The 14,992-nt window shown below is 40.6% G+C and overlaps 1 protein-coding gene across 2 annotated transcripts; it reads left to right on the top strand.

The window, feature by feature from the left end:
• Nucleotides 1–5,651: 5,651 nt before the first annotated feature.
• On the top strand, nucleotides 5,652–14,181 carry LOC311054397 (eosinophil peroxidase-like). Of its 2 annotated transcripts, XM_084070330.1 has the most exons (15): nucleotides 5,652–5,710; nucleotides 6,001–6,063; nucleotides 6,281–6,368; nucleotides 6,700–6,884; nucleotides 6,989–7,121; nucleotides 7,241–7,370; nucleotides 7,638–7,844; nucleotides 8,177–8,534; nucleotides 8,949–9,109; nucleotides 9,448–9,706; nucleotides 10,994–11,164; nucleotides 11,707–11,944; nucleotides 12,708–12,907; nucleotides 13,033–13,089; nucleotides 13,201–14,181. In XM_084070330.1, the coding sequence occupies exons 2-14, from the start codon at nucleotides 6,003–6,005 to the stop codon at nucleotides 13,059–13,061; spliced, it is 2,220 nt and encodes a 739-aa protein (XP_083926456.1). In that variant the 5' UTR covers nucleotides 5,652–5,710; nucleotides 6,001–6,002; the 3' UTR covers nucleotides 13,062–13,089; nucleotides 13,201–14,181. The 2 variants fall into 2 exon arrangements, with proteins under 2 accessions (XP_083926456.1, XP_083926457.1); XM_084070331.1 differs by lacking the exons at nucleotides 5,652–5,710; nucleotides 6,001–6,063; nucleotides 6,281–6,368 and adding an exon at nucleotides 6,425–6,569.
• Nucleotides 14,182–14,992: the final 811 nt, after the last annotated feature.

The following is a 14,992-nucleotide window of genomic DNA, read 5'->3' as shown; positions in this document are numbered from 1 at the left end:
AACTGGAATTTCGACTGGACATCCATCTTGTTTGTTTCTGACTGTGTCTACTGTGTAGGATCACTACACCATACCTGTGAAGTAATGTGCAATATTGGAACCCTGGAAGGTGGAAATTGCCTCTACAGTCTCATGGTGCATCCATCAATCCGCATTCTAACGCAGACCCCCAAATGTGTATGTACCCTTGTGCCAGGGACCCTCATACAAGATTTGCATGGTTAAAATATTTCAAACACTATTGCTGATGTATTTAAACTGATTTTCATGCTATATTAACACATTTAGTTGGGTACCCCCTGGTTGGAAGCCCCTCAAGAACCCCTGTAAACCGATCTGCAAAGCATCAACATAACTTCCACTTCTCAGACACTCTTGAGTAGCTGTCTCGCCCAGCGTGGGTGGAATCAGGGAGCGTGACAATGACACAAAATTTCACACACTGCCCAAACACGTTCCAGCCATATGCTAGGTCTCACCTAACCACATTTAAATACACATGCTAGTTAATTACGCAAATTACTTTGCCGCAATTGTCTTTCCACAATGTCAATGTCATGTTGCACAATATGCATTGCAAACAGTAATGCTGAAAACATTTAAAGCAAATGTCACTTGGTCTTTGAAATTGTTAAACACAGAAGCATTCTGAGCATAGTCACTAAGCACTGGAAGGGTATTATTTTGGATGCCGTCTGTAAGAAAGACCAACAAAGATCGTTTGCTGAGGCTGATGTTTTAGCGTTAACAAGAAGTTGACTGCACTTTTTAATAGATCTATGATAGTCACCACCTCATTAGTCTTTTGGTGCTGCAATTTTAATGTTCAGAACAAGAATAGACTTATTATCAACATTTTTAAGGTGGTCAGCAATATTAATGGCAAAGTAGCAGTCCTGAGTCGTCAGGGAAAGCAAGATCAATTCAAGGCCACACAGACCACCCTCTCACTGACAATTCGTCCTACTCCCCTCAGGGAGAAAGTACAGGCTGCCAATGATACAAATTGTCATTCGTAAATATACATATCCTCTCAGACGTTTGCACACCCCAGTCATTTGCTCTGTATTGGGTACAGTAGCCTACAAGTTAGTTCTTTCAGTTCATTTCACTTGTCTCACAAAGGAAAACTTTTCTTACAGCAGAGCAGCACACACATACAACATGCACGGAAACATTCAAGATTAATACAGTCTATCACAGATATATTAACATTGTAGGATTGCAGTGTGTTCAGGGTTTTCTATATTGCGCAACGATGGAACCTTGTTTATCACCAGATAACATTATAGACTGGAGCTGTCATGCTGACAGACTATTTATTTAGCTGGCTTGTATTATTTTTGACGTTGTGTGCATGTTTTCTTGACTTTCATATGTTATTTTGAGTTGCAGTGATTTGAAAGCCAGTCTAATGCTGTAATAGCTCAGCATGCAGGACTCCTCCCCAATTGGAAAGGTGCAGGGCAGGAGCTAATCACTGTTGCAGGCTGCAATTGGTGCCAGGCTGGTAGGCTCTGCTATAAAAAGGCCACTGCTGCAGAGGAAGCCAGATTTTGTTGAGACCACGGACGTGCACAGACCCACAGCAAGGACAGAGGAGGGAGGACGGGCCTCAGGCAGGAACCAACTGAACCCCAATGGAAAGGGAAGTACAAACCTAGCTGTAGTTTACAACCCTCGTAGACGTATTTACGATTCTGACGTCTTCAATCTACGAGAGTTGTAGGGTGCACGTCCCATGGAGTGGAGCACTTTCTGCACTTTACCCCGCGACACTCCAAACATGTTCAAATTGAAAATAAAAGGTGCTTACCGCAAAGCCCCAAATGTTAACGACCTTCGCGGGGTAGTAGTGATCCCCGTCGAGGTATATCTTTCAATAAAGAAGTCTTTTAATCCAGCTTGTGTCGGAATCTTCACTGTTCTTCTTTTGTTTTAAATGAGTTTGAACTGCGCATTAGCGATTTGGCGGTCGGGAGGTGTATTGATACATTGTGTTTTCAATGCGCAATACACCTCCCGACCGCCAAATCGCTAATGCGCAGTTCAAACTCATTTAAAACAAAAGAAGAACAGTGAAGATTCCGACACAAGCTGGATTAAAAGACTTCTTTATTGAAAGATATACCTCGACGGGGATCACTACTACCCCGCGAAGGTCGTTAACATTTGGGGCTTTGCGGTAAGCACCTTTTATTTTCAATTTGAACATGTTTGGAGTGTCGCGGGGTAAAGTGCAGAAAGTGCTCCACTCCATGGGACGTGCACCCTACAACTCTCGTAGATTGAAGACGTCAGAATCGTAAATACGTCTACGAGGGTTGTAAACTACAGCTAGTACAAACCCATGTATTGCCACTTGCACTACTGTAGTTGGATATTCCTGGCACAAGACACTTTACTGCTACCATTGGATGTTACTGGCAACGGACATTTGAATGTTTGAATGGGATGTTATCCTGGAACCTGTGGCACTAATTGACTCTGTATCTTACAGTGCTTTATGGAACTAAGTGGACGACTCTGAAGACACTCCCCCCCCCTTTTGAAAAGTTGGCCATTGAACTATTTGCATTCCCCTCAAAAGTCACTGCCCTGTCTTTTTATTAGATTTTACGTTGAATAACCGAACATTGACTTTTTGTACTCCTGCCTACTGTGTGGTTTTGTGTGGTATTTCCCTATTTCTGGTCACTGTTTAGAACCAAAGCCTTTGGCTATTTTATTGTTCACACTACCGTGTAACAGAGCGTTTACTCCCACTTATGGTCCTATAACAGATACTGTATAGTAAATACAATAGGGCATCGCAGTTCCCGCCCACTTCCTGGTGCCGGAAGTAAATACTCAATGCATTTTTCCCATTGACTTTTCCAAAAATATTTATATCAATTAATTTAAGCCTAGAACCAAGCTATCCAGGATCCTGGTGAATCATGACCATAAAACGTTTGATTCTGTGAAAAAACTTTTTGGAAAACGGCAAAACAAAGGGTATTTATTAAATATATACAGTATATCATATCATTAAATATAAAATAAAAAAAATCACAGAAAAAAAGGTTTTATGGTCATGATTCACCAGGATCCTGGATGGCTTGATTCTAGGCTTAAATTAATTGATATAAATATTTTTGGAAAAGTCAATGGGAAAAATGCATTGAGTATTTACTTACGGCACCAGGAAGTGGGCGGAACTGCGATGCCCTATTGGAGTTACATATTTGCCCTAAATTTTGATATTGAGGAACACCGGTACCATATATTTAAGCATGATTTTTATGTGTCATGTTAGACAATAATATTGAATGTTTTTATTTTATTAGCCAATCATACCCCAATTGTTTCCTCCCAATGCCAATTAACTCAAACCCACACATTTCTGTGTTGCCACTGCTGTTGTACCTACAATAATGGCTCACCTGCTCCCACTGGGAGGACGTAGCACCTCCATCCTACTCCTCCCGTTCACCATTGATGCTAGCCAGCCCATAGTGCAGCGGCAGACTGCCTAGACTTCTCACTCCTGGTGATTTTTTTTATTGTACTGCTCTAAGGAACTTGTTTTGTTGTTTTTTCCCACTGGTTACGCAAAACATAAGTATTTCCCAGCCATGAAGCTTTGCATGGACAGTATGGTGCCTCACATTTTCTACATGCTGTGTCCATAAATATTTGTTTGTTTTAAATTAATTGAGTTAATTGTATCATTACTGTAACCACATGTCTATTTTGGAAATAGGCCGAACATTCTGAAAAAAAAAAGACACAATTACAAAGCATTGTGAACTTGTAGATTGGCTATTTTCGGCTAAGAAAAAAAAAGGAAAAAGACTATTATTTTAAAGCAGGCCCAAACGTTTCTTTTCTAAATGAATTTAAAAAAAGGAACATCAGCACAACAGCAAAATCCTCAATATTAAAGTATGAATGTGTACACCAGAGTTGAATTGGTAATTGTAAGCTTATGGCCCTAATGGAAATCCAAAAGCACCCTAAAGGCTTAAAAGCTTTCAAGGTAGACATCACTGAAACAGTGACTCTGAGTTGTCTTCTCTGTGCATGTCAAGGAACTTATTTAAGAAGGAAGGGACTTCTACAGTACGTCATTTTCTCTATCCAGCAATTCCATCTGGCAAATTTGTCGCACTGGGTGGCAAAGTGCAGCCGGAAGTTCAATGGAATGAATTGTCTCACTCATTGTTTTCTGCTGTGTTGCTTTTCAATGTGTACAATGTATAATTTTTATTGAGGTATCTAAAGAGCACAGAGTATGTTTCTGACTATGCCAAAGTAGGCCATCATCGCCAGCCTGACAACCAAATATCGCTATACTACGGAGCCAGAAGTACTGTTTAGATGCCTCAATATAATGATGTGTGCAAATAAAAAAAACAGCGATCATAAAGCAACCTGTGATATGTCTTCTTTTATATTCCTGAACCGATTATATGACAAAGGTCGCAATCGTTCAGAAATAGTTTTTGTTCATAAGCTGAGGGCGGGTCTATGGGTGGGTCTTACAACCGTGGCGGGACGCATAATCTAGCATCAATGGTGCATGCCCGGCTTTGAGCTCTTCTATTCCTTCTTATTTAAATTCCTTGGTGCATGTCTCGCCTCTCATTGTTGTGTGACTGAGTAGTGACGAGTTTGACTAAGAGCTGACGTGAGTGATTATGGAGTACGGAGTAGTGTCTGAATGTGATTGGTTGACCGCTACTAGGTGGACCTACCCAGTGAGCCATAGTCGGCTATTAGACCCTGTCTAAAACCGGGTTATAACTGGTCTAAAAGTGAAAGTTTTTTCAACGTCTTGGCTTAGATGTTGTTTTTAAGAGTCTATATAGACGTCTATATATAATCTATATATACTGTAGTGTAGACCATTTCAACGGCTATGATATAGACAGCCTAACGGGCCTATATATAGACTCTTAAAAAACAGCTAATCAACGTCTAGGCTAAGAATAGACGTTGAAAAAACTTTCACTTTTAGACCAGTTATAACCTTGTTTTAGCCTAGCCCGGCTTAGTCGTATTTTAGACGTCTAATAGCCCGAAAAATGCTCAGTGGATAGGAGCCATTCACTTATCAATTTTTGTCAATCCTGCAATAAATCACTGTCTTTTGGATTTTAAACTGGTGTGGCTGTGTTTGGGGACTGGGAAAGAGGGAGTCCAAACGTTTGTTGACCTCTAGGCCGGGTCAAAAAGCAGGGAGAGGGACTGATATGGCACTGAGGATTATAATTATCTGCATACTGATGTTATGCATTATCTGTGATTTAAAGCCTCAATCACTGCATCATTTTGGACAAATTGTTGGTGGAATGTGACATTATGATAAAAGATGTTGGTAAGCTACTGTATATTCAAGATGAGAGATGATGTAATATTATACCTTTCTTAGCAGATAAAACGGCTCAACTATTATAAAAACATAAAAAATTAAAGGCAGTCAAAAAATAGGGCTTAATTTTGTTAAAATTGTATACTGTATAGATAGATTCCAATAAAATACAAATATTAGCATGACAGGGTGGAGACAGGTGTGGGTGGAGGAATGAGGGAGGAGGAACTGCATTATGTTTTTCCTCAGCCGTCACATTTGGGAGAGTCCCTCATATATAAATGATGGTGAGTATCTGAAATAAGGTACACTTTGTTTTAGTCTATTAAAGGAACAGCTGGCAGGGCATTGCAGGTACAGGAGACATGGGTTCAATTTGACTCAACATTTTCTTTGACTACTTTATATCTAACTTTAACTTTAACTCTATTTTAACTCTGGAATTATAAAAAGGGACCATAAGGTTGAGGATTTTGCTGTGTTTATTTTTACATCAACTTATTCTTGGACAACTACAATTGTGTTAATGGTTAATGGTAAAATGCATCTTTTGAAAGGTACTAAGAAGCAATGGAACAAGTTAATTGTATGTGTCCAATCTGTATTTTGATATTACAGTCTAATCTAGTCCTTGCATTTTGCAGTGATGAATGAATTTCTGTTCCTGCTGGCTGCTGGTCTGGTTCTCCAGAGCCAAATCAATGCTGGTGAGTGCTATCTTTAACACTGTATTGTTTAATTAGAATAGTTGTAGGAATGTATCTCATTGTTTTATTCAAATTTGACTATAGGTTTATGTGTAATTAATAATGAAGTAACTAATATGGTATGCAACACAATTCAATTATAATTATAAATTATATTAAAAACATACTGTAGAAGTGACAACATAAAAAATGAATCTGATGCTTTTTTTCCCCTCAGAACCAATCTCGCCCAGTGGTTTCATTGAAAATGTTGTGAATGAAGCTAAAATCAAAGTGGATAATGATTATGAATACTCCAGGAGAGAGTGAGTATACCAACTTGTCGAGAATGTGAAAAGAATCAGAGTAAAACTTGTCACATCACAAGTTCACAGGGAAAAAGAAGTGGGTGAAATTATTTTTTGTGCAATCATTTAGTAGATTTTTTTCAGGAAAAGGGGGGTGGGGCAGAGAGAGAAGAACATAGGAAAGAAACAGGTCAAGAGATATATCATAAAAAGGAGCAGGTAAGTACGTACTGTATATGTACATAAGGTGCAAAAAGTAGACAATGCCCCAAAGCATCACATGATGAACAAGGCCTGAATTCTTCTTAAGTGTTCTTACGTCTCTACTCTCATGTCCAATCCAACACAGAAGCATAGCCCGTGTCCGGAGGAGTGCAGCTAACCATGCAGATGTTCTACGACTGCTGAAGCAGCCCGCTGGAGCGACCCGCACAGCTGTGCGTTCTGCTGACTATATGGACGCTACCATCAAACTGATCCAGAAGAGGTCTCTTACAGCTTACCACATTCAAAAGAGATCCATCAACGCCACAGGTTCGTTTCCTGCTGTAGTTTGCATTTCTCATAAATATAGATATTCTCGATTATTCGATAATTATTATTATTTGACCCTTTGCATCTCTGTTCTCTGCCTTTAGATCTGATCTCTGAAGAGGACCTGAGACTCATTGCTGAACTGACTGGCTGCTCTGCCAGGGCTCGTCCCCCTTCCTGCAGAACCACTCCCAATGTGAACAAGTTTCGAACACCCACCAATGTCTGCAACAACAGGTGAGGCGGAGTGACAAGTAGCTATAAAGTCTGTAATCCTTACCTTTGCTGTTATGCAAATATTCTCAAGAACATATTCAGACATTAAGAATGATTCATGTCTATTTTCTCCTTGAAAGGAATAACCCGCATCTGGGGTCTTCCAATACGCCCTTCACCCGCTGGCTACCTGCGGAGTACCAGGATGGCATCTCTCTGCCTAAAGGCTGGGATCGTATACAACAAATCAATAGGCGCATTCTCCCCATGGTACATGGATACAACACTGTATTTAGTTTAGTTCAGTTTACTATAGTGTAATATAAGTTTTATATTAAGTTAAAGAAGAAATGTAAAGGAAAAGTAAAAAAATAGTTTGTGTTTTCTTTATGGTTAAATAGAAGCACCTAAATGTTTATGTTTCATCAGTTAGGCAATGGCTGTCATGTGCAGTCAAATCTGTAGTGTTCATCTAACTCCGAAGAGGAGTTGGATTTTACCATCATTACTTGAACTGAAGTTCTTGTCTCTGCCCAGGTGAGAGAAGTGTCCAACCTTGTATTGCGCACAGCCAATGAGGATGTGGAGGAGGACAATCACTACAGCCACCTGGTGTCCATGTTTGGCCAGTGGCTTGACCATGACCTGACCTTAACCCCTACTTCTCCTATCATTCGTTCATTCAATGACGGCATCGACTGTGACAAGACCTGTGCTCGCACAGAGCCTTGTTTCCCCATTTCGGTCAGTAATAAATATACTGTATACTGTACATGCACAGTAGAATCTTGAGTGTTCACTTTTGGGTCCATTTTTCTCACTGCAGTTAAATGAACACTCTGGTTTTACTGTGCCTACAACACTATGCAAGCACTGTTGAGGCTGTGTATAGTGTTGTACATTGTATATTTTGTCGATAACTGATGGTGTTGCGTTGAATGTGATGTCTTTTACCCTGCTCTACAGTATTGTTCTTGCCCTGTAATCTGTATATTAACTGCTGTGCTGCCTTTGGCAAGTCTTCCCCCAGTAGGATCAATAAAGGTCTTATTTTATCTTATTTCATCCTAAAACAGATCCCCAGAAGAGATCCCCGCTTTAATCACTGTACAAAGTGCATGCCGTTCGTCCGTTCATCTCCAGCCTGTGGCTCTGGCGACACAGGCCACGTCTTCGGCAGAAGACCCGTGCGTCAGCAGATTAACGCCATCACAGCTTTCATCGACGCGGGCATGGTTTATGGCGCAGATGATGCCAAAGCTCGCAGTCTCCGCAACCTCACCAGTGACAAGGGCCTGTTAAAGGTCAACGACCAGTTTGACGACAACGGACGTGAGCTCATGCATTTCAGTACGATGGCCACCAACGTGTGTGCCACGCGACAGAGGATCACCAATGTCATCGATGCCCAGGAGGTGCCCTGTTTCAGTGCTGGTGAGTGAAGACAAACTTTGCGGCGAATAAAAAAATATATATTACAGTATGACATTGAGCTGATTTTATTCTCTTCTTTTCCTTGTATTTTCAATCTGTCACAAAACATTCCATTACAGTGTTCGGATACAATTGTGTGCAATAAAATCGTCCCACCCCTCATCACCCCACCCATCCTTACACTAAATCCTTATTTATTGCCCCCTCAACTCCACCCTCCCCTCCCAACCACAAGCTCATGTTGTAATCACCATGCATTAACTGAAAAGTCTGCAATGCAAATACCAGTCTATATAACTACAAAACAAAAACTGTTCAACTGCATTTTGTTTTATTCCATTTAAACTTTACTGTAAGTTAGGTGTCTATCAGCCACTATTGTTTAAACTACAACCTTCCCTCGCTGTCTTATAGGTGATGGCCGTGCCAACGAACACATCGGACTGTTGGCCCTGCACTCACTGACGTTGCGCGAGCACAACCGTCTAGCACGAGCTCTGGCCAACCTCAATCCCCATTGGAATGGAGAAAGACTTTACCAGGAATCTCGTAAGATCATGGGAGGATACCATCAGGTAAGGGAACAGACAATGGCATACACCTGCGATTCTTAACCTGTGGGCTGGGGCCCACTGGTGGACCGTCTGAATATTGCAAGTGGGCCCACAAATACCGTAATTGGCAAAACACTACAATTTTATTGATAATATAACATTAATATAACTGCACACGGCCCACCCATCTGACCATCTGTGGTCAGATGGGTGGGCCGCAAACGGTTTCAAGATTTTCAAGGGGGCCCTGATCCAGAAAAGGTTGGGAACCACTGTTAGTGTATGCCATACACTAACAAAAACAATGATCCCATTATTGATGAAGTGATATTTCAATACGTGAAACTCTCTCCAACCAGGTCATCACATATAGGGACTACTTGTTACACATTGTTGGTCCACATTTTTACAATAAGAGACTCTCTACCTACCCTGGCTATGACGAAAACGTGGACCCAAGCATCTCCAACATATTTGCGACAGCTGCCTACCGATTCGGCCACCTGATTGTTCAGCCCTACATGTTCCGTCTCGATGAGCGATACCAGGAGCATCCCAAATTCCCCAGCCCACTGCTGCACAAAGCATTTTTCACACCATGGAGAGTTGTCTTTGAAGGTATGACCGACTAGGGCTGGGCAATTAAACTAAAATAGTTAGCTCAAATGTTTTTTTAATAGTGTAAATAGCTATTTAAAAATAGCTATTGGCGCAGCCGGTAGCGCTGGCGCCTCACAGCTAGAAGGTCCTGGGTTTGATTCCCGCCGGGGACGCTGTGGGCGCTGGGGGGGTCTTCTCCTCCGCATCATCAGCGCCCATACCCTGGGTGGGGTCGGCGAAAGGGCCTACTCTGTGTGGAGTTTGCATGTTCTCCCTGTGTCTCCTAGGGTAGTTAATACTCTCACAAAAACATGTAGTAATCCTGGTCGCTATACCGCCTCCCCCATGACAACCGGGGCACCTGATGGAGGGGAAGGGAACTGGTTGGAATAACGTGGTCCTTCCACGCGCTACGTCCTACCGGTGAAACTCCCCCGTCAGGTGACAAGAAGGTCAGTTGGCTCTCATGCATTGAAGGAGGCATGAGCTCAGCCCTGGGCTCCCTAGGCTGTGGGGGGGGTGTAGCGCCCAGGATCACTTAGACAATTGGCACCAGGTGAAAAAAGGGTTACAAAATCGTGGGATAAAAACATTTAAGAAAAGAAATATATATATATTCGTTCATTAACCACTTAAACCCCACATGGGTAACCGGAGTCCCTCAGGTCTCTATTCTAGTGTATTTTCTGTTTTCAGTTATTGTGGAGAAAGCTTTAGCTGAAAAAAGCTGATCAACAAGCTCACAACGCATCGCAGCTTGTCGATCTGCTATCTTCAGCGAAAGATTTTCCTACAATACTGATGCTGGGGTTTAAGTGGTTAATTGCAATCAAAGAAAAAGTTTGGTATAATCGTGCTATTGATTTGAATTCATATGATTTCCAGACCTATGTCCGACATCATTACTAGCTTCAAAAAACGTTAGGTGCACTATTATGGTGTGAAACTTATAGGGTTGCTGTCGGCAAAAACGTTGTATCTCCATATTTCAGCTTTGTATATTTTTTTGTAAATTATTGCTTTACTTTGTCGTACAACAGTCTCACACAAACTTAGAAAATAGTCGATCTACCAGCTCACAATGTATTGTATTGTGACACGTTGTGAGCTTGTAGATCTGCCTTTTTTTGCTATTTAATAGAAACCTTTAAAGTGGTCAAAAGTGGTTATGTCTAAGTGTGCGGTTTATGAACATTTAACCAATGAAAAATATCAACAAGAACTAAATAACTACAGTGGATCCAATTGGAACAGAACACAGATTTTTTTTTTTGGAAACTTAACACCGCTTTTGGTGCACCATAGGTGGTGTGGACCCAATTCTCAGGGGAATGGTGGGTCGCAAGGCCAAACTGAGCACACAGGACCACATGATGCCTGATGAGATGAGGGAACGACTCTTTCAATTCACCTCTGACTTGGCTCTTGACCTGGCCTCTCTCAACCTACAGAGAGGCAGAGACCATGGACTTCCTGGTATGGCCTTCTGTTTCTCTACCTTTCACGTCATATACAGAATAATAGCACAGGTGTAGTGGGTATTTCTTTTAAAGCTGTGGGAGCGCTATTTCATTGGCGTCATGCACACGAACATGTGCAGGCAGGAAGGGCTGCAACTATTGATTATTTTCAATTACTTTTACAGATTAATCAAATAATCGTGAACAAAAATTCTTTGCCACACAACGGTGTGTGCAAAAATATCGAAAATAGCAGATCTATAAGCTTACAACGCATTGCATCCGACATGTAAGCTTGTAAATCAGCAATGTTCACTGTTTTAGATTATCATAATTTTTGTTTTAACATGTCCAAAATAGGAATACATTATTCATTTATCGATTATTGTATTACATTATCAATATTATTTTAATTATGGTTATGTCTGAGTCAAAATGACGTGGCCGAGGTCTGCCGGCTGGTCCTCCCAGTAGCCAATTTTAATGTAGGATATAAAGCCTTCAAATGTATTTTCACAAATGCTGCAATTCCTCACTGTTTGCTCTCTCTCTCTGCAGGCTACAACAAATGGCGCAAGTATTGTGGTCTATCACAGCCCCAAAATTTGAGAGAACTGACTGAAGTATTGAATAACTATGAGTTGGCCCGAAAACTTATGTTCCTCTATGGCACTCCTGACAACATTGATGTGTGGCTGGGTGGCGTGTCTGAGCCCTTCGTACAGGGTGGCAGAACGGGGCCCTTGTTTGCCTGCATCATCTCCAAACAGTTCCAGAACATTCGTCAAGGAGACAGGTAAAATGGCGGACTGTCTGACTCTGAAATTACATCAATAGCAGACATCAAATACAGGTTTACAACAAGTGATTCCCAAACAATGGCTCGGGAGTCTCAGGACCCTTTTTCCCCTTCTTGAGGCCTTGAATTCCTGGAGATTTGTTTTTGTAGCATTCTTGAGCCACTTTTCCAATATTTTACTAATTAAGTTAATAGGAAACCAATCTTAACAAGAGCAAAACTATATTTACTATAAAAAAACTATATTTTGAACCTGAATCATCAAGGCACATCAGTGATTACACTGTGAGAGTTGTTTTGGAGTTTATATTATTAATTTATATAGTTTTATTTGGTCTCCTATACCACAGCAGTCATATTGAATTATTGGCTCAAGAATGCGAAAAAAAACTAAAAAATCTTCATGAATTCAAGGCGTCATGGGGTGAGTAACGGATAGAAAGTCATCTTTGGGTGAAGTATTCCTTTAACTAAAATATGTATTAATTATTATAAATATATATATTTTAAAATTATTATTAAGAAATCGGTAGATCGGCTAATTTCATTATTAAATAGGGCTTAAGTGGGTAATTCATAATGTAAGTGGTTAATGCAAAATGTTTTTTGGAAGTTTGGGACCCAAGGAGAACCAAATTTACATTTTGGTTCTTGAACTGAAAAGTTTCGAAACCTCTGGTTTCCAGACATCAACTCGAGCCACAGTGGTACATTGTCTACATTCACACGGGTTCTAAAGGTCATGACATGTCAATTTCAGACATTGGTGGGAGAACCCAGGAGTTTTCACTGAAAACCAGAGAAAGTCCCTACGGAATACATCCCTCGCTCGCATTATCTGTGACAACACTGGCATCACTGAGTTCCCTGACAAACCCTTCCTGTACCGCCCCAGAGGGTCAGCCGGTTACACCAAGTGTGCAGACATACCTGCCTTCGACCTCAGTCCATGGAGGGAAGGTAGTGATGAATGAGTTTCTTAATGCACAAATACATGTTTGGCCTATTTAACTGAAGATGATAAATGCTAATAGTTTTCATTTGCAGAGATTCTGATTTCTCACTGTCGTTTTCTGTGAATCAAGGTCCTAACGGCTTTGCTGGGGGTGTGTAAGGATCACCTGGACCTCAAGGACCACAAGGTATAACCATAACATACTAAACATTTAGTTTAATAAATATAGGATCTGATATAGCCTTAAATGCAATATCCCAAAATGCCCAAACGGTGACCTCCTTTTGTCTCCTTATAGGAATCAGAGGGCCACATGTTGCGAGGGGATCCCCTGGTCGAACCAAAATAGTAACTTTTGTGAGCTTGTAGATCTGCTATTTTCAAAAGATTTGTATCCATTTTATACATTTGAAAACTTGTGAAATACTAAAAGGCACATACTGCATAATGAGTACTTTCTACTTTTTACATTTTGATACCAATACTTTTGTACTCTTACTGAAGTACATTTTGAATTCAAGAATTTGACCTGTAACAGAGTATTTCTACATTGCGGTATTGATACTTTTATTTAAGTAAAAATGTGAGTACTTTTTCCACCACTGCTTATGTTTAAAGGGGATGTGGTGGTGCACTCCTTCACCACCCAGCAGCAGAGCTATGTTTCAGCCAGTGTGGGCACTCTCCTCCAGCTAAACAAAGGAGTCATGGTCTGGATGATTGTTAACCATGGCGGCAATGGCTTGACAGCTGACAGCTACTTCTCTGGTCATTCAGATGTGCAGTCAGAATTTTTATGTTAACCCGCACAAGTCCTCAGCGTGTTGAAATTGACCCAAATGTAAACGTTAATGTGGGTCATTTTCTGACACTGAAGGATTTCATTGTTCATATCATATGTCACACACAATCTCTGATTCAAAAGTTACCCTAACCCTTTGCTATATCTTTTTCATAATAAAATATAAACTAAAAGAATATTTTTGTTATTTCTGTTTATTGTTGCACTGAATTAACTCATTATTACTTACTCATGTTATAAGAGGTGAACAAAGCTGGCTTGCCTCTGCGTCTTTGCATTCATTGCTGAGCAATTAAATGGACAATATCATATTCCTCATTTATCAATTATGTTTTGGGAATTCCTTAGTAATTTCTGCATTGTTGTCCTTAGTATTTTTTTTTGATTGATTGATTGAATACTTTATTAGTGAAAAATGTAAACAGCACGAGGTACAGTCAGAAATCTAGGCTAAAAGGATAACACAAAAAAGTCCTGGGGACTGCGTCGACCAATCAGGGCAAGAGTAAGCAGCAGTAATGAGAAAACACTAACATATCATCTGTTGTAAGATTATTTTAAATTCATTAAACCTTAGGCCAGCAGATGGCGCTGGCATACACATGCAGCAAGTGACAGCAAGTAAGATCTGTAACAGCCTATTGTGCATTGGAATTAAATGTTTACTGGTAATTTGATCCACTGCATTGTCTTCACATTCCAGAAGGCCAGAAAATATTAAAACACTGTGCTGACTAACTATGACACAGGCTTTCATGTGTGTAACAAATGCATTGCCTCGTTAAACAAGGCTGATTCTGCTGTAGGTCTCATTTAATGTATGTTGACTACTGTGATTACTTGAGATTTATTATATCTTTTAGTTCATACCTTATTCCAACGAAGTAGTAAGTCAGTCCAAGTGCAGACTACTTTTACCTGTATCTGTCCTGAGTTTCACGCCTACTGCTATACTGCTATGACACTTGAAATTCCCCCACAGGATCAATAATGGCCTATGACATATGACACCTTAATATGTGTTTCCATATGACAACTTCATGTCTTTCCGGTTCAAATCTGCAGCCGAGCCAATCAAACAAACTATGGGAAACTGAACTGGAACAGGAAACGGATTATGCCCTTCTGGAAACCTGGGACTGCAGTTATGCACAGAGCTTATCGCTTTACAGGCCATCTTTTTGTAGTCCGAATCACATACTGCCACCATGGGTTCACACAGGGATAATTCCAAAAATAAGCTCTGCAGCACACAAAGGCTTATGTTATTATCTACACGTTTCGTTCA

Source organism: Gymnoscopelus microlampas, assembly GCF_963454915.1.
Source record: "Gymnoscopelus microlampas genome assembly, chromosome: 10".
Lineage (NCBI taxonomy): Eukaryota > Metazoa > Chordata > Actinopteri > Myctophiformes > Myctophidae > Gymnoscopelus > Gymnoscopelus microlampas.
The sequence above is the reverse complement of the archived record's forward strand: the minus strand, read 5'-3'. Positions and strand labels throughout refer to the sequence as shown.

Coding starts and splice junctions, on each gene's coding strand:
- LOC311054397 (XM_084070330.1), top strand. CDS start 6,003: ATGAATGAATTTCTGTTCCTGCTGGCTGCTGGTCTGGTTCTCCAGAGC. Junction 7,845..8,176: donor AGCCTTGTTTCCCCATTTCG/GTCAGTAATAAA, acceptor ATCCTAAAACAG/ATCCCCAGAAGAGATCCCCG. Junction 11,945..12,707: donor AACATTCGTCAAGGAGACAG/GTAAAATGGCGG, acceptor TGTCAATTTCAG/ACATTGGTGGGAGAACCCAG.